This window comes from Neodiprion pinetum, chromosome 5 (assembly GCF_021155775.2).
Source record: "Neodiprion pinetum isolate iyNeoPine1 chromosome 5, iyNeoPine1.2, whole genome shotgun sequence".
NCBI lineage: Eukaryota > Metazoa > Arthropoda > Insecta > Hymenoptera > Diprionidae > Neodiprion > Neodiprion pinetum.
Window position 1 is genome coordinate 17,386,269 of NC_060236.1, and position 27,244 is coordinate 17,413,512.

The 27,244-nt window shown below is 36.4% G+C and overlaps 1 protein-coding gene across 3 annotated transcripts in view; it reads right to left on the reverse strand.

Moving 5' to 3' along the window:
• The window catches only part of LOC138190951 (UPF0489 protein C5orf22 homolog), a 243,378-nt gene that overhangs the window by 147,792 nt on the left and 68,342 nt on the right, over positions 1–27,244 (reverse strand). The window contains exon 4 of one of the 3 annotated variants that reach the window (XM_069135914.1): positions 11,321–11,438. The exons of the other annotated variants lie outside the window; for them this stretch is intronic. Coding sequence (XP_068992015.1) covers positions 11,435–11,438 — 4 coding nt within the window. The 3' untranslated portion in view covers positions 11,321–11,434. Of the gene's footprint in view, positions 1–11,320; positions 11,439–27,244 lie in introns of those variants that run through there. 3 annotated transcript variants of the gene reach the window in all.

Consider the following 27,244-nt stretch of genomic DNA (forward strand, 5'->3'; position numbering starts at 1 on the left):
CGATTCCATGGAATATTTTAATCATTGACAAAATTCCAAATAGGAAAAAACGAGGAACCGGTAAGAGATAGAAACGTCTAAACTAAAATACTGAAACCCTTAAGCCAAACATTTCAGTTGCCAAGTAATTCAAACACAATTGTGATTTTCTATGAAACTTTCTTGCAGTGTTCAATTACGTTATTCTCTCTCATTTTGTGTTGTAAAAAAACGCTACCTTTATCTCTGCCACGTCTTACATTCGTCCATCGTTTTTTAACAGTTCCCATGATCAAAAAAAAATTCTGTATTATTCCTGGCAAAGTTGGAATTATTCCAGTAATATCTGAGCAACTTCTCGAAACCGTATAGATTTTCCAAACATAGTTCATATTATTTTACAAGTTATTTTTTAATCGATACTCTGATAAACTAAAAGGTTTTTTTCTTTCTGATTATTCATGACTGAATTGAATTAGACGTGAATATCAAAATGAATTTTCGGAGTAACTTTACCGCGGAAAATCTGATAAACGCCCGGTTTTGAGTTATTGGCTATTTCTGACTAAATCGAACTCAAGTTTAAGGACAAAATTCTAGACCTTTATTAGAAATTAAGAACTAATTTCTAAAGAAGCAATATTTTTTCAGATTTCATTTTGTGTCGCGTGTCTGGAAAAATCTGTATTCTAGGGTGCCGTATTAAAACGAATTTGAATGTATGGAATTCAATGAGATACCGTAAAGTCTAATGAAATCCAGCGATAGAATTTCATAAGAAAATATCTGAACGTAAGAGAAAAAAAAAATCGGACGCCCAAATCAACGAACATTAACCTTGAGATCGTTGACAGGAAATAGCTAATTGTGACATAAACATGTTTCTTAATGTAGATACGAAGATATCATAAGCAACGTTATTCACATAACCGCGGTATTTTAAGAAAACTTGAATATTTCTCTATCTACTCATTATCATCGTTATTGGTTTGTTTTTTTTTTTTTTTGTTTTCTTTCCCACGCTCATGTTTTTACATTTCGACCAGATGATCCGATGGAATATTCAATTTACATGTAAAAGATCCAATTCTGACCCTTGGACGGAGATTATCATACCTCGTACAATAGACGCAACTTTATATGGTAGCGTTTGACAACCAATTCGGCTTCCTTCGAATCGAGGCATCGTGCAAAACGTAGTTTTTTACTTTTAAAAAAATCACTGCGTAGGATAAAGTCACTTCCACGTATTTGACGAGCATTTTTTATTTAATTCTCGGTACCGATTTCTCGAAAGGTCAATAACTATGTTATACACTCTGTTGAATATCTCCATACAAAGTTCGGTCCATTGCCATGTACGTATAGAGAAATGATAATCTCCATCCAATAATCGGAATTTGATTTTTTTACGTGTTATTCAAATGTCAGAAACAAAATGTCGATGCATGAGCGCTAAAAAAAAAAAAAAAAAATCGCACAGCGGTTTCCTTTCAGGAGATACAATACGATGTTATTGACTATAGTTTCGCAAAGTAGCCGATAGAAGAAGAAAAAAAATTTTTTATTTCGAGTCACCCTACTACACGTATGTATTATTTATAAATAATGTTCGTTTTTTATTTATTTTTTTTTAATCCAATTTATCCTGGCACAACTTCTAACCTCAGTTACAACGTGCAGTTACAGATTTGTTTTCGAACGAGTGCTAGTAATAAAAAAAAAAAATAAATAAAAAAACAATCCGCACCTACGGCACGAAATACGAGGAAGAAAAAAGAACAGCTCGGAGTTGGAAAAAAAAAAAGTTTCGAAAAAATTCTACCTCAGCAACGAAGCGAAACGCGAGATGAAATTCGTAGCAGGGGACTAGTTGCAGCTGCAATATGTGAGCATCGTGTCTAATTAAAGATCGGAGTTACGGCACCTAGGTACGCGCCAAGCGGAAACGCAGGTTCTCCAATTTGTCTCGTCAGAAGAAGAGTTGTGGGCGTCTCTTGACTCCGCACCGCGGTCATGCCTCCTTATGCACGGTGTGATGGGGTTATTCCTTCTCTTTCGCATTTATTAAGCGCAGACAAGCTTGTCCGCAGTTCCTTCTGCACACGTACACTCAATATATTGGACTCTAAAAGATTCAGGGGCACGCGTATTTGGCAGAAGCATGATTTCCGATGAGAACCGTTTGATACGTCGGTAACACGCGCATCGGCGCTGTGTAATATCCGACCCGCTCGTGATCCAGGCGCACGATTTTACCGACCGATTTATCGACGTATCAGACGGTTCTCATTGAATTTCGTGTTTGAGCCCCATAATACGCGGGGTACCGGAATCGGCAAAAATCTGACACGTTGAGTGTACGATCTACGTGTAACTTCGCGTATATTTATAACGATGCTTGCTCCTCACTCGCACTTTTTATTTAGGGTGTAAATGAAATGAGTTATGGCGATACGGCGAAGAGCGGATTTCTGTAAACGGCAAGTACTCGGCCAGAAAACTCGTGGATAATCACCGCCAATTAATGTTGAAACCTATTTGTGCCGTTTTTATTAGTGATCAGTGGAAGTTCAGAAAGTCAATGCTGTAATTTTTCAATTACATGTACGAGTGACGCTTAGTTTTACATTGCGTGATTAAAAGAAATCTAACCACGATTTACTTTTGTAATGAGTAATTCGGAAGGTGTGGTACTAATCGATTTTTTAATGGGTATGTGTAGGAAAAAATAACGATGAATTGATTTTGTAATATACATACGAGCAGCTTGTGTGTGTAATATGAAGAAACTTAAATGGAACGTCAGTATTGTCCTGTGAATAAATAAATATTATAAGAATGTGAGAACAAAAACGATGTTGAATTGAATTTTCTTTATACACATAAATGAATTTCAAAGGTAATTGGAGTAATACGAATTTTGTAAATTACATGATACGAAATTGATTGACGGTCAATTTTTTTCTTCATTTCTTATTACAGAATTCATTGATTCTCTTTATTGCACATTACAAAAGTAATTAATGATCAGAGTGTTGTCGTTGTCGCCGTTGCTGCTGCTGTTGTTGTTGTTTTAGTGTTAATTCGTACAATGTTGCAGACGACGCAATTTACGATTTCACGCAATGCGATATGCTTGAATGATAATAGATATGGACATGCACATGTTTTGCCGCTAATCAATTCTGGGCAATAAGTGAATAACTATACCTATAGATGTGCACGCGTATCCACCTGCCGATGAAACACTGCGGGGTTTGGCCGTAAGCTTCAATGAACTTTTGGTAAACCTGAGGTTCGTTGTAGATTTACCAACTTTGAGGAAAAATGGTGTTATCTTATAGTTTAACGGTCCAGGTGTTGGAAAATGAACAGTTTTTGAGGAGCAGATTGATTTTCGAAGTTATTTCTGAAATGGTTTTCCAAAAACTCGTTGATTCTATATTCTCGCTTTATAAAAAAACACATTTCGAGTGATTTCTAACAATTTCTAATCGGACATGTGATTTTTATTAATCTTCAATGCAGGAAGTGATTTTCACCGATTTCCAGTGATTTCTGAGCGTTCAAGACTATTTTCAGTGATTTCGAGATTGCATAGGAACATAGAAAATAGGTTTGAATCATCTAGAACGCTTGTAACACATTGGAAATCAATGAAAGCAAATTACAAAATAGAAATCAATAAAAGTTAATGAACTCGAATCATTTGCGTTCGCCACAACACTTGCAACTGTTTCTATACGACTTGGGTTCAGCATTCAAGTGATCCGCAGTGATTCCCAATGAGTTTCAGTTACACACCTCGAATTGATTTCTCGTCTCGATTTCAAAGAACATTTAAGTCGTTCAAATTCCTTTCATTTGCAATTCAATTTCCCACTGTCAAGCCTATTTACCTTCGTTGAGCGAACGGCCCCTCGCACGTAACGTGACTATTGCTCAAAGATATTTTCCATCGGTGCAGCTGTGCGGCGGCGAGCGATTAAATCTAGTAATTAATATACCGATCTAGGAAGCTGGACCACTCGTAGATTACGGAACCTCGCCCATGGACATTAATCAATTTCGGATACGTGATTCAAATTCGAAACGCTTCTGTAAGGTGAAACCGGTAAGTGGATTACAGATACAAAGGTACACGTGTGTCTAGCCTGCGGTAATTAAGTTATCCTAATTACGTGGCCCGATGTGGTCCGCGGGTTGCGTAATTACATTTAATATACCGGCGTATTATTATGTACACCGGCACGCTGTATATAATGCTGTAATATATTTTTAAACACACCTATGTAACACCCACGCGGTAAGTATCTTGCCCATTACAGGTAGCCATGCGTTTAAATTAATTGGGTAACCCGGAATTATTTCACACCCTACTTACAAGTATAATGCCTTCCCTTTTCCTACTCGCTGTTATTATCTCCTCTAGGAAAAACTTTCCCACATCTATACGTCGAGAAACATCGTACAGAAACTTGCCAATTTAACATTCTATCCAACTTACGCTCATTCTCGATACACTACGTTTGTCAAATTAGGTATATCATTTTTGTCTCTCGTCCATTTCGAGTCTCTGTGATATTTTCACGACGGTCAGGGACATGTTTTTTCTACACGACGCTAAAAATAACCGAAAATTTTAATCCCACGGAAGCGGAATCGATTTATTTCGTAAAAATAATGACGCTTGACGCGTGAGAAAACATTTTTGAAAATGCTAAGAATATGCATTTTTTTTCCAGCTAACCGGTATGTTGATGTGACAATGAATTTTTTCATATCATTTGCCGACATCTTTGTAATGAACCACGAGCTAGCGTTAAGTCAAAGGCAATGAGTAATTGATCTGAAAAACGTGATTTGAAGATCATTCAAGTATTCTCGCATTGTTTTTTAACTTGCCATAGAACTTCTTGATCAACGGATCAACGAATTATTGTATCGTAGATAAATTGCTACGCTCAATGACACAAAATTATTCACCATGCAATAGTTACAGTATTTGCAGATAATGTAACGATATAAATGTTTATCTAATAATTTTTTGCTACTTCAAACGCCTTATTTTGCGACAGTTAAAGCTGGTTCGAATTCTTTCTATTGCCACGGTGAATATTCAGCATTCATCTTTTTTTCTCCAAGGTACTTTTCCTCGTAAAATTCAAATCGAATACAAGAGAACTCTGCTTCAATAACCCGTTCAAAATCGATCAGGAAACTAAAAATTTTCCTAGTACCTACTTCGAATCAAACTCCTCGGCGTTCTCCTGGTTTTCAGTTTATAAAAAAATAAGCTAACCGACCTATTGTAAAAGAATCGATGATTGCGGTTCACAATTTCCAGGAGTGAATTTCTCTATCCATAAGCCGAGAACTATAAACTGTTGCAATGGCGAATGCCGGGCACTAAAAATGAGCTGCAATGGTATCGGCTCAACGGAAACGAACCTGCAGCACGTACAGTTACGGCTTGTACTTTGCGGATCATAACTGAACGCTTCTAGGAATATGTTATTGCCTCAACAACCGCAGGTAATTTATGCGGCATAAACAATTACATTTACACCAATTTAAACGCTCTGTGTAATAAGCTGTTTGTACTTCAACCTGTACTTACATTGCGTTGTAAGAATGCCGTGCGATTTTCCACACACCAAAAACGCCTTCGCAACGATTTATAATTTACTTGAATACGTGCCGACTGTGTATTTTCCGCTCAGCGGAATGTTTAACATCTTTTACTATTTTAACTATGGTAATTTTTTACCATAGCATAAAAAATATACAGCTCTGGGTATGAAATTGAAATGAGTTATGTACCTGCGATCGCAAAATTTTTCCTGGGTTACTGTTATTTTTTGGGGGCGGTGTCAAAGTTCCGAATCCGAAAAGTTCCGAAAGCGCAGAATCCCGAATTTTTTTGTGGCGAAACTTAAAGTAAAGAAACAAAACTTTGACGAAACATCAAACTTTCGAATGGTCGAAAATCCGACGCACAAAGTTCCAAAAGTGCAAAGTTCCGAAAAGGCGGAATTCCGACAGGACAAAATACCGAAAAGACAAAATTCCAAAAGTGCGAAAAGAATAAGGAGTATAAAACAAGCCATCGTGACACTGTTTTCATGAAGACCATTCTGATTACTGGCTTTTTTCTGATTTTTTACCCGCACCCGACAAAAATGTAGTAACAATTGATTTTGTGGATGATAAAATTTCCTATCATTTTTATTCGAAACTTTTTTCTGTATAATGCATAGGTTTTTATTTATAGCGCGTCAAACTTTCTTTAACACGGTTATTGCTAAATATATAGTTAATGGTTAATGAAACATTAAAAATGGTGTAAACCAAATTTGTAGTAAATAAAATTTTCGATAAACTTTGTTTCGAGTTTTTTGTTGTATTGGAATTTTTGCTTTTCGGAACTTTACTTTTCGGAATCTTGCATTTCGGAACTTTGAGCCGTCGGTTTTCTGGCCATTCGAAACTTTGATGATTCCTCGAAGTTTTGTTTCTTTACTTTAAGTTTCGTCACGAAAAAGTTCGGAATTCTGCGCCTTCGGAACTTTTCAAATTCGGAACTTTGACACCGCCCCATTTTTTGTTGCTGAAAAAAATGTAGCGGACAGATTTAATACCTCTGTAATTGGAAAGTTTACTAATCACAACTACGATCACACTAATTTTCTAGCAACACCAATAATATTTGTATCGTTATTAACTTTAAAACTACATTTTTCGATTGTGGTAAAAAATGAAAATATTTAAAGACTGAGCGGTGACCGGAACTAAAAATTTCTCTCAGTGTACCGCTTTTTCTAATTAATTAATTGAAATAGAGTTTGAATCTTCTGTTCCCATAATTCGATAAATTTATTAAAATTTCACCCAGAGTGCAGCGACGAGTTCACAGGTGAAGGTTTCACGAATCGTTCGTACATTCACCGGCATTAAAGCGACGGACAAACGCACGTGACGAAACAACGCGGGGGAAACTTCACCCGGCACAATTGATCCGGAGAAACAATAGTTTTCCGCTTCCATAGACGGAAATACGATACCTACTCGTAATACACGGCTATGAATTTTTCACTTTTAATTGATATTAATGACGCCCGATTGTCTGGTGAATGAAAAATTACCGCAGGCTTGTCTAATTGACCGGTAACTCGTGTTTTACATTTTTTTTTTTATACTCCGCTGACTGACCTCTGTGGTATATGAAACAAAAAGTACTCGAAATTCAAGCAAAACCTCTAATATTTGTCAATGGTCTGAATTTCTCCGAATATCGACGTCAATTCCGTGACGAAACTGCTTCTACTGATTAATAATTAACGATAATGTGTAAATTTCTCAATACTTATTTCCGTTTCAACGTTGCGCCGCAGTACAGTAATTTTTATCATTAAATATTCATTTCCAAATTGATTTCTAATTGTTTTCGATAGTAAACCATTTTAGTTGATTGGTATAAAGCCGAATGTCAAAATGGTACTTTAATTCCGAAATTTGATCAATTCAACAAACATTCTTTTCTTATAGGTAATAGTTTTTAATCTCATCCGGAAAGATGCGGAAGTCAAAGCAAATCATCTTTGAAATTGGAATCATTGGACTGAATTGAAAAAGAAGGAGAAATTGAATAAAAAAAAAAACTCCTTTCTGCAAAACACAATTTGATAGAATCATAATTCTACACCACTGTGTATAATTCTACAACGGAAAAGTTTAGATCAGGAATCATAGAATGTAAAATTCATGAACCTACTCTTCACTTTGATACTACATTTATCAACACGTTTAGTAAAAATTACTTAAATGTTGATATATCTCATATTTCTTGGAAATGCATTATCAAAACGGATTTTCGAATCCATTTATTCAAAACAATGAGTATTGTTTATCGTTTTTTCTTCAGCAATCTTCAAACGAATTCAAATTGTTCAAATCTTATTGAATTGTTGATATCGTAGCTTGTGCCATTCGAATTTCGTGAGATTCATTTCCATTACACGCAGAGAAAGGATTTGTTGAATTCATCGAACATGGCGATCGAATATGGCGGGAAAGATTTATTTCGATTAAACCAGAAACGTATTCGGAGACAAAATTTAGGTTATTGAGTAAAGTCACATTTACTTGAATCAAAAAAAAGTTTCTTTCGCCATACATGATCGCCATAAAAGATGTGTTATTTCATTGGAGTTTACAATCATTTTTACAAATGACATTGCCGAAGATTTTTAAACCTGTTGGCTCTCCCTTCCTAACTTTTGATCCAGACGGTCCAGTCGATCCGTCCTTAAAAAGTTTTCCTATCCAGTCGCAGGACGCCTGGTCTCTGACCCGAGTTTGAGCAGCTGGTGCCCATACAATCCTCAACGTACCTACAATACACACACACACACACACCGAATACAGCATGTACAATTACACCCGCCCGGCATATTTCCCGTCGCATTATAAGTGGGTGCAATGCGCGTAGGTTACATGTTCCGAGAATCGGTTGTACCTACGACTAGAAACGGGGCTGGCCCACAGCAAGCTACACTGACAAAAGTTTCGTTTGTTACAGTAACTAGAAAAATTCAGTAAAGCAGGTATCGTTAAAAAAAAAACTGTTTGAATATTGTTGGAATTAGGAAAAACGAGGTACGCCTAACCATTTTGCGCTATTGTCGATCCTTTTTTGGTAATCGCAACGCAAAATCAGTTTCTGAGGTTTACTCTACCTTTTTGGTTAAATAAGGCTTTAACATTAATTTATTGCTGCGCGATCATTAAATTTTCGAAACGGTCACAAGAAAATATAGTAACAGTGATCGTAATGAGAAAGAATGGTAACGGATACTAGACTTTCCGGTAACAGCTAGAAAACTAATTTTCATTTTCTACCTAGAAGTATATTTTTCGATTGTGGTAAAAAATGAAGATAGTTAAGGACTGAGCGGTAACCGGAAATAAAAATTTCTCTCAGTGTACGTATCCCGAAGAGATGATGAATATCGGCTGCTGATTGAAATCGCGCAACCAGCATGCGGAGTTCGAGTGTCCATGCATCCACGGCCAATCCAGAGTTATGATCATTGGGTTCGAGGGGCGTTGGGCGGGCATTAGTGACGTTCCAGGAAACGAGTGTCTCTTGTGTAGTCGTTTTTTCGTTTTTTTTTTTTTTTTTTTTCAAAACGTTGATCCGCCATTCGCGAGTTACAACAGATACCGAGAGGAAACGGTAAGCACTTGGGACGGAATCGCGCATGCGCGAGTTTAGTCGTACAATTTTCTTGCAGGCTTGCCAACTCAAGCTTTAGCCGTGAAGCCTAGCTTATGCGGGATTTGTAAGTGAGGCGAATTCATCATAAGCCAAGGTGACACCGTCACGTAATCACACACTTTGTGGAACACTTTGAAATTCAAATACATGAAAAGAGACCATTTTTCGTTCATGTGTAAAAAAACTTTACACCGAGTCACCGGGTGAATACCGCAGAGAAAAAGGTATAAATATAAATGTTGTTATAAATAATAAATCTATCTTTGAAAGTATAATCACCGAACAGCGAGGCGCAGCGCTGAGGGTTTCATAGTGATTCTAAATTTGATCAAAAAACATTAGGATACCAAACGGTGAGAGCAAATACTCAATTTCGAAGCTAAAAAGTGAGGTTATGATGCATGATTATGTCAGATTTTCATGAAAGTTGGAAAGATTTCAGGCTCAGCGGCAATGAAATGATTCTCGAATAAGTGTTCTTGGATGAATAACTAAATTAACAAACCGTGGTGCTAATGCCAAAAGGGCTTTTTCGCCTTCTTGGGTTTAGAGAGCTATCTAAAGTCAAAATTCTTTTTACACCCAATTGTTCCGTAGACTTGTTTCCAAATTGAATATTGAAAAAACATTTTAAAGCCAAAAGGGCGTCCATATTTTTTTCCATATTCAGCTTGAAAATAAGTTTACGGAACGATTGAGAATGAAAAATAATTATACCCCGTTTTGGTATTCGCACCGGGAAGTATTATCCTCCTTGTTTTCTTGTCTAAAAATGTATTTGATAAGATAACACCTCGGCTACCTTAAACAGATCTCAAATAGCTTATTCAGAGATTGGGTAGGAAAACTTTTTATTGTTTACTGATTGATCACTGATTACTGCTACGAGTCATCCAAACAACATAATTTCAATTCGCAACTTGACGGTGAAAAGACAGATTTTTTGAATAAGTTGGCTCCCCTGACCAACGGACGAAAATATTACCGCGGCACGATTTAAACGACCAAAGAATCCGATTCTGCGACAGCCTTCTGCGGAAATGCTAGGGCAATTTTTTTCTTTCTTGTACAAATATTCCAACAAATTTAGCACTGAACACGAAATCTCGTGTCTGAAAATTTTATTTTTATGCAAGATATGCATATTTACAAAATTATTGCACAATTTTATGAAAAAGTAAAATGTACTTGACATAAAACTGAATTTTTAGTTGTAAAATGAACAGCAGCAGTTTTAAACAAGAATTTAGAGACTAGATTAATCAAAAAGACTTATGATAACTTTTTCTACTTTCTTCAAAACTACTGTTCAATCTTTTTATATCGCACTTACGTAGCTCTAAGTATGCCTAAAATCACCATAAACAACAACTAGTGATGGTAGATGAATATTTAAATGTCAACACTACCAATAAAACATGTGATTAACATAGAAATTGGAATTTGACACTAGTAGTACTAAGAAACAGACAAAGAAAAAAAAATTTCTCAGAAAATTTACGTGATAGAATTTTATAAACATATTTTTCATACATTCCTAACTAATACCTCTCGAAATTACTACTCAGTTTTATCAGGGGGAAACCATCGCAGGCCTGTGCTATCAAAGATTAGTTATGAATTTACACGATTGTCGAATACTTATAAAGAATTTCGATATCATCTAACTAACCGTGAATTTCAGTCGAATATAACTGTTGAAGGAGAAATCGCATGAATGAACCTTGAATTTTAGTCGACTTCAATTTCGAATGGAACTCATCCGCTACGATGAAATTTGGTACGTGAAATATTGGATGTAGATAGAAAAGCCGTTACTACAAATTTATTTTTCGAATCTACTTACAGCTCCTATAACAGAAATATGCAGCGTCTATAGACAATGTATATCGTATGTATTTATTTAAAGTATGTAAATTAGTGTTGAAAGGAGATGTGGAAGCCTGGGGATAAAATAAAGGCAGGCTAAAAGAAATTTTTACTTGTGGTTGCTTTCCAATCCTGGAGTGTTAATTTTTTTTTTTTTCAATAAAAATTAATTTTTTAAATAAAAATATAGTTCCGGGTACGAAATAGAGATGCGTTTTGTAACTGTAACCAGAAAATGACTAACTTTGTCCCTTTATCGAAAAATCTTCTTCCGGCAATTAGATATCTCTGCAGACAAAAATCTTACCTGAAACAGAAGAATTGAAAAAGAAGGTCATTTAATAAATAGAAATTAGGTGCGTCAAGAAAAATTGCTGGTTATAGTTACTATGCGATATTTAATAGTTTACATTTTTTTCCATAACCTGATTTTCACCAAAGCCTTGTTTAACTGAAAACATATGGTAAACGAAACGAACAGATTTGGTGTTGCAGTAACCAATAAAAGCAGCATTGATTACTGTATAATAACATTCAATAGTTAATTAAACCACATTTTCCCGTCAAACGAATGATATTCTATACAATAATCATTTTATACTGAAATCTTCTAGTAACCATCAGTAAAATTAACCAGATAAAAAATTTCGGAATGTAATGAAAACAGAAATCGGGGATGTTTCAAAGATATTTTCTTCCTTTTTTCACGCTTTTCAGTTCTTGCTATCGAAAATGATGAGAAATTAATATCGAAGAAAACTCATCACAACAATAATTAATGTTTGTATACAATTGTTATAACAATTATTCATCCTAGTATTTTTGAAATTAGTATTGAAATTTAAAAACAGCTATAAAATTTGATTTTTTTTTTTTTTTTTCGGAGTAAAAATTGTAGCAAAAAATCAAACGTATTCCCGCGTAGGATTACGAGGCAAGGTTTTGCGAGGCTTGATTCTTTGCGATGAAAAATCTGTACAAAGATTTCCGCTAAAAATCAAAAAGTACCAGTCTGGAAAGAAAAAGGTGAAAAATTGCGCATAAAAAATAAAAAAAATTAACCCAAGGAGAGGAAGAAAAATGCCCGGAAATGCGCGATTAAGAGATTATAACGACGGTGAAATATGGTCGATGTACATTCGGATGTTCAGTCTGCGTGTTTCTGATCGTGTTAACCGGTTTCCGTATAATTCTCACGTGTCATTGGACGCAGCTTGGTGTGCGTAGGATCTGTAAGGCCTAAGTACGCACGACGACTCGACATGTGCAACGGCAGAAGGCTGCAGGACGATGTGAAGGAGGATGAGGAGGATGAGGAGGAGGAGGAAAGAAGCAGCATGCCGTATTTTATTTATAGATATTGCATGACTTTATATATATATGTATAAAGAGCAAGAGCCGTGCCGATCATCATTTGCAAATTAAAAGCTCGGAGAGTGATATCCGCGATTTACATTTAAATTGAATAAATGAAAATATGACCGGCGATGATTGTAACGTGCATGCACGGGCAATTATTTATTACTGATTGTGAACCTCGCCCATTAGCTGAGAAGAAGCGATGATATACGCATGCGTGATCATGCTACGATCGATGCGGAGGAATTCGATTTGAAATGTCTAGCGACTTTAAGATCGTCGGTTGAAAATTTCAGGGGAGAAATTAGAAGCGAATTAGAAGCGAATCGTGTTCAACTCCTTTCTTCGCACGATTATTTTCCAAACAACATTCGCTGGCAATATTTGCGATTCACAGTTACATGCACCGATGAACCGATAGGAATTATTTATCAAAATATCGAACGATGAAACAAATAATTGATTTTCAAACATTTTTAATTCATCGATATCGAATCATTTTTTCCCTTTTCGTAAAGAGGTTGATCAGCCGTAATACGATACTTTGCACTAAGGATCTTATTACGATGAGGCCGAGTATTTATCGAATTAGTATATTAGTCAGCTACGAAGATTCTCCTAAAAATATGAAAATACGAAGATCTGGAATTACAAATGCAAGCTTGAATATCGATGCTTCGTTTCGAAACGCTTCGAAATTGTTGAAAATCTAGCAGATTCGTTAGATTTAACTACACGATGGCTATTTTTATTCGAAAAACTGTTTTTTCCGAAGTCATTCGGATAGTTCAATGTTGCCATTTGTTAATCATAATGTTGAAGAATAAAATATTCAAAGATATCAACGAGCTATAAAAAAAAACGCGTTCCAGAAAATTTCGATATTTAAACTTTTGTTTACACACTGAGAAAAACTTCATTTGTTACAATAACTAGAAAAATTCAGTAAAACAGGTATCGTTACAAAAACTGTTTGAATATTGTTGGAATTACGAAAAACGAGGTACGCGTAACCATTTTGCGCTATCGTCGATCCTTTTTTGGCAATTGCAACGGAAAATCAGTTTTTACGGTTTACTCTACTTTTTTAGTTAACGTCAATTTATATTTGCACAAGCATTAAATTTTCGCAACAGTTGCAAGAAAATCTAGTAACAGTGATCGTAATGAGAAAGAATAGTGACGGATACCAGACTTTCTGAGAACAGCTGCAAAACTAATTTTCATTTTGTACCTAGAACTAAATTTTTCGATTGTGGTAAAAAACAAAAACAGTTAAGGACTGAGCGATAACCGGAACTAAAATTTTCTCTCAGTGGCAAGTCAATTATCTTCCATTCTTGTACTGTCAGAGGGATCCTCGTAGTTTTATACAACAATAATCATTCGTAAATACCGAATGTCATGTACGAATATCTCCAGGTAAAATTAAATTGAAAGGTATGGATTTTTGGCCGACCAGCCTCCTCAAACCAACGAGTAAATTAATCTCGGCGATCCTCGTAACGTCTCGACGCTCAACACGCGCATACACGGATGTTATTATACTTCGTATAATGTATTATTTATTATATAGAATTATATTACATATACATATATATACATATGAGGTATTCCATGCCAACTGAGAGGACATTTTCCCTGACCCCGCCAATTTGCTTCATTATTTTTTATATGATTCTATAACCTAAAAAAACGAACTCACTATTTTTTTCAGATTTTTCGTCTTAACCATTCTTTTTTAAAAAATATTACAAACATAACATATGTTTTGTATACGTACAAAATATGAAAAATTATCCCTCTGAAATAATACTTAAAAAATACAAATAATCAATTCTCCACTCTGAACTATGGCTCAAAATGTTTGTTTTGGGACCCAGAAATTATGTGAATTTTTGTAAAACAAAATGAAAAATGGCGTTTTTTTTTACAGGACCGTAAAAGGGTTTGTAACATTTTTTAAAAACGGACTATTGGCACGAAAAATCTGAAAAAAATGGTGAGCGCTTTTTTTAGGTTGTAGAATCGTATAAAAAATAATGAATCAGATTGGCGGGGGTCAGGGAAAATGTCCTCTCAGTTGGCATGGAATACCTCATATATATAGAAAGGGGCGTCGTTGCGTACGGATTATTATTATTATGCCTCGAGATCTCAGAAAACACGTCGAACCCAAGTCGTATAACGTAGGCACGCCGAGAGGCTAAGTACGCTAATTAAATGCGAATCCACTAATTGCAAGAAAAATGGCCGCGACTGGGCGTTGCCGTGCAGGCGGCATAATCAATACCGGAACCCTTGGAGAGGCGTCACGTGACAAAATGAGTATATAATAGCTGTTGCCAACCACGAACCGCGGGTAAGCACCCCCGTAGTTTCGTCGCGATATCCGTTTTTCGATATTTAATCGCACCTTTCCACGAGATTTAACTAATTTCCTTGTAATCCCAACAATTACAAACCGACACGCGTTTCGCTAAAATTTTCCAGCGACCATAAATTGCATGAAATTCATATCTGTATGCAGGTAGGAGATCAAAAATAACGTGTAGAATATTGACTTTTCAAAAGGAATTTACAAGGTACCGAAAAACTCGATTCAAAAATGAAATTTTGTTCGTGATTATTTTTTAAAGATTATTCTGCTGTTGACTGATTTTTGCTTGCAATTTTATTACCGATGTGATTTTTCTTGTGCAAATATACGGAGAAGTATTAAATTTTTCTCGGACTTATCGGCTTGTATATTTAATCTGATGAAATTCCAAAACTCAACTTTACTTGTAAATTTAAGCCGATCGGATTACACCGGCGAACATGAATTTTGGGTTTAGGTTTTCGATGTCAAATTTTTATTTCTTTCACGTAACTAGTACGTGAAAAAATAGTTACATTGGATAAAGTTTGCTTTTGTAGAAGCCAGATGGATATTTCAGATTTTAAGAAAAATTGCCTATTTTCTCAAATATTTATTGTTAATAACAATTAAACAAACTTCAGTTTTGCATTTAAATCACTTTGATTAAAAAATTCCAATTTCAAAGTTTAATCGTTATTTACAATAAATGTTTGAGGAAAATAGGTAATTTTTTTTTAAATCCGAAATATTGTTTCGGTTTCTACAAAAGCAAACTTAATCTAATAAAACTGTTCTTTCTTTTATTAGTTACGTGGAAGAAACAAGAATTTGACATCCAGAACACAAACTCAAAAATCGTGTTATCCGGTGTTATTTATGAACGTCAGAAAGACGAAAGAAAACTTTATAAGTAATAAATGAAGCTTTGTATTATTATTCGATGTATAAAATCAAAATTTATTTATTTAAATACTGACTTAAGAAGAATCAATCTCTTGTTCGATCTGTGTTATTGAACGTTATTTTATTTCAACGTAAGTTTTATAATACAACGATACGTTGATCATATACACGTAAAATTTTCATACAAAGCAAACTTGTTTCAGTTTTGATTAAAAAAAAAATAAAAGAAAGTAAACCACTGGAAACCCATTAACGAACATTACTGTACAATTTTCATGTTCCATTGCACGAAACTTACGCTGTAGATGTACTTTCACTTTTCATTATCAATACGGCGTTTTTCCTGCGTGAGATATCTTTGGACTGTTTTACTTCGATCCTCAGAAAAGGTCTGCTATATTCTCCCTTTTACATTTCGATTCACGCAAGGGTTACAACATCGCTGTAAGACAAGAATTACAGAGACGATGGAACAAAGAAGCCGGAGGGAATAAAAGGGAAATGCGAAGCTGGAAAAGGAAGACAAGTTCACGCCTCTTCGTCGCTCACGGTGCGTCAAGACTTTGGATAATGCTTGAGAATGAACAAAAAATGAGACATAAGAGCGGGGGAAAAAAACACTCTGCGTACGTACTTTGTATGAAGGTAAAAAATAAGAAAGAAGAACGTGGAAAAAGGAGGAAGGAGGACGGAGCTGGAAGGGGGCAAAAGGAGCGGGCGCAATATCTCCTTATATTAACGCCTCGCGGGCATATGTGCTCGGATATTAATTATAGCGTCCCTGCAGCGATAATGAAGTACAAGTAGAAAGATCAGAAGTAAATAGAACAAAAACAAACGAGCGCAGAATGCAGGCGGCGTTGAAAATGCAGCAGAGAAGATAACCTCGTGAAATAATTTGCATCATTTGCGGCAAACTCGCGATATATATTAATTTTTGATAGATACACAGTGGCATAAAATTTATTCCGGATTTATTTGAAACGAAAATATTATCTATTTGAATACAAGTCTGTTGAATGATTTACTTATCAGGAGCGTAATTGTTTTTCATTCAATTGGAATGAAAGATTTCATCACGATAAATTTTTGTTTCAAAGAAGCATATTAAAATGTAGGTCATTTTTCTTTGCTATCGGACGATCTGTTATTTTTTGTTCTTATTTTATTCATTTGCGATTTTGTAAGGCTGATTGGGCCGAATGAAAATTCAGTTGAACAAAGAACGATCGTTCAAAAAATCTCCAACCATGCGATTTTCGCCGATTATTGTAAATACGAACAAAGAAATATCGTTACTACGTAATAAAAATGAACCTGTGCAAATTCAAACAAAACAAGCTAAGATATAAATAATTTGAGATGAGTTTTCAGATGATTAGAATGTTCGACATAATTAAATTCTAATATGTTTCGTGCAACTTCAATGTTTTTGGGCTTATTGTGTTAACGTTTATTAAAATCGGACTTTTCTTGAATCGTCTTCGGAAAATTTGTAACGATCTGGTGCGCCGGCAAAGTGAACCCAAAAACATTAGAATGGGACCAAAAGTACCAAAGTTGAATTATTTCACACGTTCCGATTACAAAACTTTTCATCTGACCATTTCCTGTTCGAATTTTCTCAGAATTATTTCCATTAGTCAGCAGTGATAATATTTCATTCGAGTCCATGCTCGTCGGCACGAATAAAATTTATACCAAAAACTTTCGAACGAATGAAATGCAAACCTAAAACTCGCGATAAGAATTCAGACCGTCGGATGTATATTTATTGACAGACACGGTTCTTCGCAATTGACTCAGCAATTCGGCAATGTTGACCAATAAATTGCATCACGTTCAGGCGTGACAAGACGTTGTCGTGATATTTCGTAAATGAACCGTAAAAATTCGAACGATAGATTCGATCCGAAAATAAATTGTACCTACATGAAATTTTTATTTATGAAACTTTGAAAAACAAGAACGGAATACATCATAATTTATTATCATCCACCATGGAAAGTGGCAGGTTTCACATAAAATTTTCATTCCTAAGTCACAGAACCTGAAAAAATAACGGGCATCAAGTTTTTCCATATCATAAAAAAAAAAAAAAAAAAATCTTCGAAAATGTGGAAGTACGATATGATCTGTGGAAATATCAGCAGAAGAGAATGATTATTGACCTGAAACTGTGTTCACCGCGCAAAATCTCCGTGCAGCCCTTTGACGCAGCTTCGAACACACACACACACACACACACACACACCCATATATATATATATATATATATACACACATACATATCTACACGCATATAATAAAAGGCAAGGACTGAAGAGGGTAAAAAGAGACGGTTAAAAAATCTCCGATTTTGCAGAGTGGTTGGGATCTACACCCCCTCGCGAATACAGCGTATAACGTGGCTTGAAATCACGGGTGCTGGGGCAGCGAAACAAAGGGATCAGCGCTATAGCGGAGCCAGCGCCACCAAAGGCCTAAAGTATGGACTGCGGGTGAGAGGCGAAAAACACAGAGAACCAGAGTACGATGTATGGTGACCCCTGCACTGAGAGAAATTTTTAGTTCCGGTTACAGCTCGGTCCTCAACGATTTACATTTTTTAACACAATCGAAAAATATAGTTCTAGATACAAAGTGAAAATTAGTTTTCCAGCTGTTACCGGAAAGTCTAGTACCCGTTACTATTCTTTCTCATTACGATCACTGTTACTATATTTTCTTGTAACTGTTGCGAAAATTTAATGCTTGTGCTAATATAAATTGAAGTTAAAAGCCCTGTTTAACTAAAATAGTAGAGTAAACCGAAGAAACTGATTTTGCGTTGCAATTACCAAAAAAGGATCGCCAATAGCGCAAAATTGTTACGTGTACCTCGTTTCTCGTAATTCCAACAATATTTAAACAGTTTTTTTAACGATACCTGTTTTACCGAATTTTTCTAGTTACTGTAACAAATGAAATTTTTCTCAGTGTAGTTCTGTTTCTTTCTACACAAAACACGGGATTAATTTCCTTGTACAATTCCGGTCGTAAGGGTTTGCAAAATTTTAACCTCAAATTGGATAAGGAAATATGTAGCTAAATTGCAAACTATGATATCATGTCCTTAGTCCGAACGTATTTTTACATCTAGACGAATTCATGAATCACATGTAAATAAACTTGGATCAAAGTATCGATTTTTTTACAGTTTCTATATGTTACAGTACGTGGCTGAGATGCGAAAATTCTGCAAGCTTTAGACCTCTGGTTTTATACCGCTTAGCAGAAACGCATTGATTAATTCTTCAATTTATGGACGGATTGATTTTTACATTTTTTACCGTCGAAAAATAATTATGATCCAAGTTGGTTTTACTGTAGAAAAATCTCTCTCTTCCGATCATCGAATCTGTTCTATAGGCTAGATTCTCAGTAACTATGAAAAATACACTTTATTAACAAGAAGGTGAAAAACCGTTTTTCCACGATGTTCCCAAAATTCAGCAGATCGAAATTTTTCACATCGTAAAATAATATTTTTGGAAGGATGCTGGAAATTGAATCATTGTGCAGGAGCTCATATACTTGATTTTAAAAGGCACAACATTTTTCATGTCTCAGCGAAATATATCTCCGTCATTTACACATGTAGCAAAATAACCTAACTTGACAAACGTTTCTGAAACTTGCCCAGCTACAAATATCGTTGAAAAAAAGTATGATACTTCTTAAAATCAACTGTAGCTCACGCTGAAACGATCCAATCACAAGCACCTTGCCGGAAAAGAAACTTAATTTCTATCCTGAAAATCATCGAGCACCTAGATGAAAATGTAGAATTCGAGATAAAATTTGGAAATCTTCGAAGGGAGAACGGATTTATGCGAAGTTAAAAAAAAAAAGAAATCGTTTAACACGTTTCCTCTCCTGAACTGAAAAAGCTGGAGTTCTGAAATTTAAAGGAATTTTGCATGCCAGTACACGAAAAAAAGATATTAAAATTTCGGCAAAATGGATAATTTGGCGCCGAATAGTCCAGGGATAATTAGTGGAATGGATCGTACGATAGAAAATCAACGGCAACTGCAGTTCGTACTTCACCTCTTTCAGCGCCGCCACGGCGCTCATGCGCAGTTAAGGTCGTTAGGTTAGGTTAGGTTTGGCCGCGTATCGACGCGCGGTAAAGGCAAGCAGCCATCATGACGAGGGTGTGACGAGGGGTGTAAGCCCGGGACTTGTTTCCCTGGTAACGGTTCTCCGTTCGTCAGTAGGGTTCAAAAACCGTAACAGAATTGGGCGGGGCGCTTCGCCGCAAAGCACCGAAAAACCGGAAGTTCGTGGGTCCCGAATCTTGCGACGCCCGCAGCTCAACGCCCAGCTAGAATCCATCGCTTAAGTGTCGGCCGCCTTCTTCTACCTCCTCGCCAGATTATTAAGGGACGAAGAAAAAGGCCGGGGAAGAAAGAGAAACGAAGGAGCACATCTTGTGTACAATCTGATTCAGGCTGTAATTTGAAAGTCGATTTCTTTCAAAAATTCTTTGCGCTATTCTCTTTCAATGAGAATAATTTACTGAACATGCATGGTACAACGGAGTATTTGAATAATTTTATTACAATGCCAAGTAAACTACGATTCAAATTATTGCTGGCGAATGCAGATCGAGATGAATAATGATTTGCAAGTAGCAAAACAAGTCTTATGTCTATATAAAGTTCTGTTCTTTTGGAGACGGCTTGCATTTTTTTTTTTTTTTTTGGCCACTAGTATTTTGATCTGGAGTTTCTTTTTCTAATTCTAATTCTTTTGCCTTTTGGCAATGTCCAATGACGAAATACCAATCCCATTGTCATTGTAATTTGCTCTCAGACGCTTTTTCCAGACACGAATTGTGGTTGCAGATTTCAAATGTGTTCAGATTTTTTCGTACAACGAATAGACAGACAGCATCTTAACCGAGTGTTGTTAGCTGTTCTTTGGAAACTCCCAAACTTCGGAACAAATTCTTACGATACGAAGGTTCCTTTCAGAGATCGACAAATCGAACGAACCACAAAAAAGTTTCTTTTCAATAACATCTATTTAAGGAGAAATAAACAAACTGCCTTGACTCGACTCTCAATAAAATCTCAGCAATTCGTGCCTGCAGGAACCATAGTGAGATTCCTAATGATTATTAATAATTGTAACTATTTATTTCGTGTAACTTCCTAGAGGCGCAAGTTGAATTCGAATCCAAGAGTGAACTTCCCAAAATGAGAGCTTTTGAACAAAAAAATAAGTAGCCAGTAGAAACTTGAATTAAAAAAAAAAAAAAAATCCTAGAGGCTAAATAAAGCAAAAATAAATGTCTTCAAGACGATGAAAATACAAATTTGACTCATGTATCCATGTACAATGTACATGTATTCAATAATTTTTCAATCCTATACACAACAAGGAAGGAAAGTTCGCGTTACCTATTTCCATGAAGTTCTGTCCCACGGATACTGTCCCAATACATGCTGAGTATATTCGATTACAATACAGTGCAAAAGCACATTCGACTCATGATCCCCGAATTTCCAGCAATGGGCGATTGACGCAACGTTGATGCTGATAACGGTGAAGAATTCCGAAATACATGGGCGGAGAGACGGAGAATCGATCGCTGCATGAATTCCCCATCTCCCTTCTTTCCCCGGTCCCTCTTTGCTCGTCATTAAGGCGAGGAGCTCGCGTACTGCGCCAAGTTGCCCCGCCGCTTCAGGTCGCGCAATTAAAAAAGTGAAAAGTAGGGTACGCCAGTTTCGCAGGCGTCCGCCATTGATTCCGTCAGTCTCGACGAGCCCCGTCCCCCGATTCCGCAAATGCAGATGTAGGTATTCATACTCAGGGAGCCCACGAAGAGTGGCGGTCGCCATGACGACCGGGATCAGATTCACTTTCGCGCACCCCTAGGGATCAACTTCCCTCCGTCACATGTACCCTGTACGTGTAATGTACCGTGCATCCAGACCGCCCGCCAGCTTCCTGTTGCCCCGCCCAACCGACCATGAAGAATACGTATAATCCATTTCAGGGAGCATCGAGTGGGTGGGTTTCAGGCACTGATGTTCGTGGCTATGAGTGTGTTGAGTGAGTTTACGCATGGCGCTGGTCTTACGCAGGTGGCATGCGCATGACCCGCGACTCACGACGCCATTCCTTATTCCCCTGGTATAGATTCCTTCAACTGGGTAAAAGTATAATACCTACTCGAGATGATTTCTCTTGGGGTGAACTTTGATGTCTGGGAATACGTTCAGTGGATACGGTACGCTTTTCGCATTGGACTTGTGGAGGATCGAAGTTAGAATGGTACCTTGTTTCGGTCTTACCCTTATTTGGAAATTATGGATATCAGGAAAACATTCGTATAATCTGGTGAAAAAACATTCCGACTCCAAGTAAGGAAGTTTTCTTTTTGCGAAAGCACAGTACTTCCATTTGTAGTAAAGTATGATGTATCTGAGTCTTTACTAGTAGCGTTCTGAGGTATGTCTACTTATAGGCTGCAACTGCAGACTCGACGTGTCTACCTCCACATTTGACTGCGGGTCTAACATCAAAATCTGCATTATTCAAAATCTTACATAAGTCTGTTGTCAGATGGCAAAAAGTTACTGTCAGGAAAGACTCTGTACTGACTCTGTGGAGAAACTTCCCGCATTCTTCTCAAATTTGATGGATCTGAAGACGACGCTAGTAGGGTTGTTCACAAACTTCATTCTAAGACGGGGTTATCCGTTGAAAATGTTACCATCACCATAAAAGTAGTAAAATCTATACTTGGTATGCAAGTGAGGACGGTTTCCGTTTAGTAAACACAAAACTTTCGCTGAAAGATAAATATATGGGAACCCATCAACTGTCCACAAAATCCATTAAAAATATCATCGTGGTCTTTAAAATGGGAAAAAAAACCACTTGGAATTTAATCTTTTCAGAGGCATAATATATCTACCGAATGGAATTTGATGAAGTTTGGTTCAGGGGGATTTTTTGGATCACTGATCACGAATCAATCATCAGAATTTCGATTTCATGGCTGTCAACTGTGGAAATTGCCATGTTCATTCTAATTTGGGTGCGAAATCAAATCTGCCATACGGATGAAAGTTGATATAGGATTGGTTTTTTGGTCGCTGATCAGGAATCCGTCATCAGAATTTCGATTCCATGGCTGTCCACAGACAAATTGCCGATTTTTTGTTACTATGGTAATCTAGAATTGGATTATTATTTTTTTATTTATTTTTTTTTCTTTTGTAGTTCAATCTATTTTTCATAACATATCGTAAATATTAGCTTTCTGAAAACCACGTCAACTCTCTCAGAATTACCCAAAGCTAACGATGTGCACGTTGGAATGTACTAGCTCCATTTTTCGTAGTTTCTTTCTGTCGTTTTTGAAGTTCCGGTAGCCAAATAATTGAGTAATTCATCCGTGGACAGCCATGAAATCGCAATCTCTATGATGGATTCGTGATCGGTGACCAAAGAAATCATCTCGTATTATATTTCATCGAAATCCGTTCAGTAGATTCGACTTCGAATGAAAATTCTCATGACGAATTCATAATGATCCATTGAAAATACCCTCCTGTACCAAATTTCATAGGAATCCGAAAACATTTCTACTGAATGTTTCGTTTTTTCCTAGTTCATAAATTTTTTTAGGGGACATTATAAACTTTTTTCGTCATCAAGCAATTTAATGCATAAAAAAACACATTTTTCAACCTTCAATTGCTGGTATCGATTGTTAAATTAGCAATAAAAAAAAAGAAAAAAACAATTCGTTATGTTTATTAACTATCTTGAAGTCTCAAAAGCTTAAAACCTCGATTCTTATTGCTTCATTTGCAGAAAAAATTTGAAAAAACCGCATAGAACGACTTGTCATGCTCGGAATATCACTGCCCGCAAAGGATTAAGTAGAGAAGACTCCTTTTCAGGAAACACGATATCCACTTCTACTGGAACAAATACATGGTACGTAAAAGTTGTGCACAGACTTCATTGAAAGTTTATGGAACCATAAAAATGGTACAAACTACAATTGAGATATCATAAATCAAGGTTGAGATTCTATACAACCATGCATCATTTAGTATATATCAATAATACTAAGCACGAAGATGAATGAAAAATCCGCTTTGACTCGAATCTCAATAAAATCCGAGCAATGGAAGTCTGCAGAAAAAATATTGAAATTTGCAATAAATATTGGAACCATTTAATTTATGAAAAATTAGAGAGATGGTACGTCAGATTTGAATCGAAGTGCAGTGGCATTTACTTGAGTCTCTAAGAGTACATTGCCCAAGTGAATTTCCAATCAACTCGAATTAGCTAGAATGAATCCAATTCTCGCCTTGCCCTTTGACGAAACACATATTTATTTGAATTGAGGAAATTGTTTGTTGAGTGACTTCCGTAAAGTATTTAATTGTACAATGAAACCGTATGTACTTACGACAAAATAATTCATTCAAAAAATCATTGGATTCTCAGTGTCGCAACGAAATGCTCAGTTGATTTAGAGTTATTCCATTTATTTCAGTGAAAAAAAAGTCCTTCAATCGTAACGATTTGGTGAAAGCACTAAATTTCTTTAGTGAATCCTGCTTCTTTTACTACCGGCAAGGCCTTTCAGTACTGTCCATATAATATGCTGTCATAATCCAAGCCGGTCACATTGTCCGTACACTTCATCGCGGCTGCTGGACAAGGTGGAGTTGAATAAATGGCGTTAATCACATGTCACGCAGGTAAGTATACCGTACTTACAAGCCACTGTGCGTACCCAAGCTCAGGGATTCATTGTCAGTGTATAATATACGCGAAAGTATCTCGCATTCGGTAACCTGTGGTTACCAAAGTCCGACCCTTACTTCCCGCTACTACTTGCCTTCACTGTCTGGCAGCTTGAATGCTTCGTTAAAACAAAGCTTTATCGTTTTGGAAAATTGCGATAATGAACTTCAACACTTCGTAGAACTTTAAATAAGACTTGACTGAAGTTCACTTGATTTCATAAGACTTCGTGTGATCAATGAGGTATCAAAGAGTGAACGAAGTTGGGGGTCAATATTTAAAAAAAATTGACATGATTCCAAGTCATTTTACGGTATTTTCTGTTGAATGGAGTGTTGAATATTAGATGGGTCTTTGTCTGATTCGAACATGTTTCACAAGACTTCGGTGGATTTCATGACATTGAACTATAACACAAGACACTAAAAAATGCGCAGAGAGTAAAAATCGCTGGATCACTGGCTTCAAGAGTAACTCATCCGTCAATTGAATCAGTCATTGACTTGTTTCTGATCATTTACTAACGCATTCACCGTGTGGTTCAGGAAAACTCACATTGCTCATCCGTTAATAGGAAAGCAAACAGCATTCTTACATGTCAAACGGAACATTAAATGATGATCAATAAATTTGTCACTAATTAGTGTATACATACTTGGGAGATCGGCTTCTCATTGAAATGAGCAATAGCTCCAAATCAGTTTACAAATACTTGATTGAAATTAGTAATCCAATGATTGAAACATCTACTTTAATTAATTGCATAATACTCACTGCCATAAAACCAGAGATTCGGTGGATTCTATAAAATCACGATATACGACCAACCAAATTATTTGTAGAAACATAATACATCTGTCACTCAACTAACGATCATTTGATAGGTTCCGACTAAAATTTGCAGTAGATAACTAAACGATTTGCTCAGGCCACGTAAATGTTTGATCGAATTTTAATAACTCGAGCAAGTTCCGATCGATTGGACCAATTTTTTTCGAACAAGTCGGATAACGATGGATATAACGTGCAGGCGCAAAATTGTGCAAGCCGAGCCCTTTCTTCGCTCCATCTCCGTTTCTGGTTCTCCTGTAACTCTTCTCGTTCTTATTTGTTTTATTTTTTTCCTTCTTCATCTCCCTTGACGATTATCAGTGCAAGGTACAGCGGAGAGGTGAACGCGTGACCGAAGACCGTGTTAAGTGTGGACGATTAAGATTCGCCGAGTTCGACTACCGGTGCGGCGGCCGGAGTGCCGAGCCAAAGCCACGACATCGTCAAGGCGCGACACCGTCCTCGAAAACCAACAAGAAACCCGTCAAGCAAGTTCCTTCTCTGGCGGGCGCTTTTTCCGGTTCCTGGTTCCTTGTTCTCGGCGGTATGTATTCACATTTACCTGTGTGCGTGTATAGAAGAAGAAGGAGAAAGAAAGAGAGAATACGAGGCACCGTATCTTTTGCCATCCTAAGAAATTCAAACCTCGACGCTACGGCGTACGGAGAATTTAATATTCCTGATCTTACATCTCTTTTATTCGAATTCTTTCAATGGTGTGATCATCAATTTCAATATATCATTAAATTAACCGCCATCAACTAAGAACAATCCTCCAAATGTGATTATAGCGATTGGACCAATGTTCGATAGTGAATTGTCGTTCACCAGTGGTTAGTTATATCATAAGATTTGGATGGATGTACAAGTGCCTTAAATCAGTTGCAAACGTTTCTCAACGTGTCGTTTGTACTCGTACTGCGAAATTAGCATTCAACAATTCGGTCGTTATTATAGTAATTCGGCAGATTGTTTTTTCTGGCAACAATCACCAGCAACAACAATTGGTATTGATAACAATTCACGTTGACATTGGTACAATCATTCCGAATGATTTCCTCAATAGTTACGTACAATAAAATTACTACTCAACAACCGTCACTGTAACTTGGCAGACTGTTATGTTAGCGACAGTGACCAGTTATAATAGAAATTATTGGTAACAATTGCTTTTGACATCAGTACAATCATTTCAAATGGTTTTCTCGACATTGTTCGAACAGTAAAATCACTAATCAACAATTGTCACCGTAACGTTTGCAAAAGTGACCAGTGACCGCAGGCTAGCGGTAATGCCAATAACAATTGCTGTTGACATCTGTACAACTATACCAAATGGTTTCTTTAATAATTAGTAAAAAAAACATATTAATATAACATTGACCACGAAATAGTACAATACACTGAGAAAAATTTCATTTGTTACAGTAACTAGAAAAATTTAGTAAAACAGGTATCGTTAAAAAAAAAACTGTTTCAATATTGTTGGAATTACGAAAAACGAGGTACGCGTAGCCATTTTGCGCTATTGTCGATCCTTTTTTGGTAATTGCAACGCAAGATCAGTTTCTTCGGTTTACTCTACTTTTTTAGTTAAACAATTAAGGCTTTAACGTCAATTTATTGTTGCACAAGCATTAAATTTTCGCAACAGTTGCCAGAAAATATAGTAACAGTGATCGTAATGAGAAAGAATAGTAACGGATACTAGAATTTCTGGAAGTAACTACAAAACTAATTTTCCTTTTCTACCGGAACTAAAATTTCTCTCAGTGTTTGTCCAATTTTCGGCGCAGACCGTTCGACTGTTTCAAAGAACTGCATAA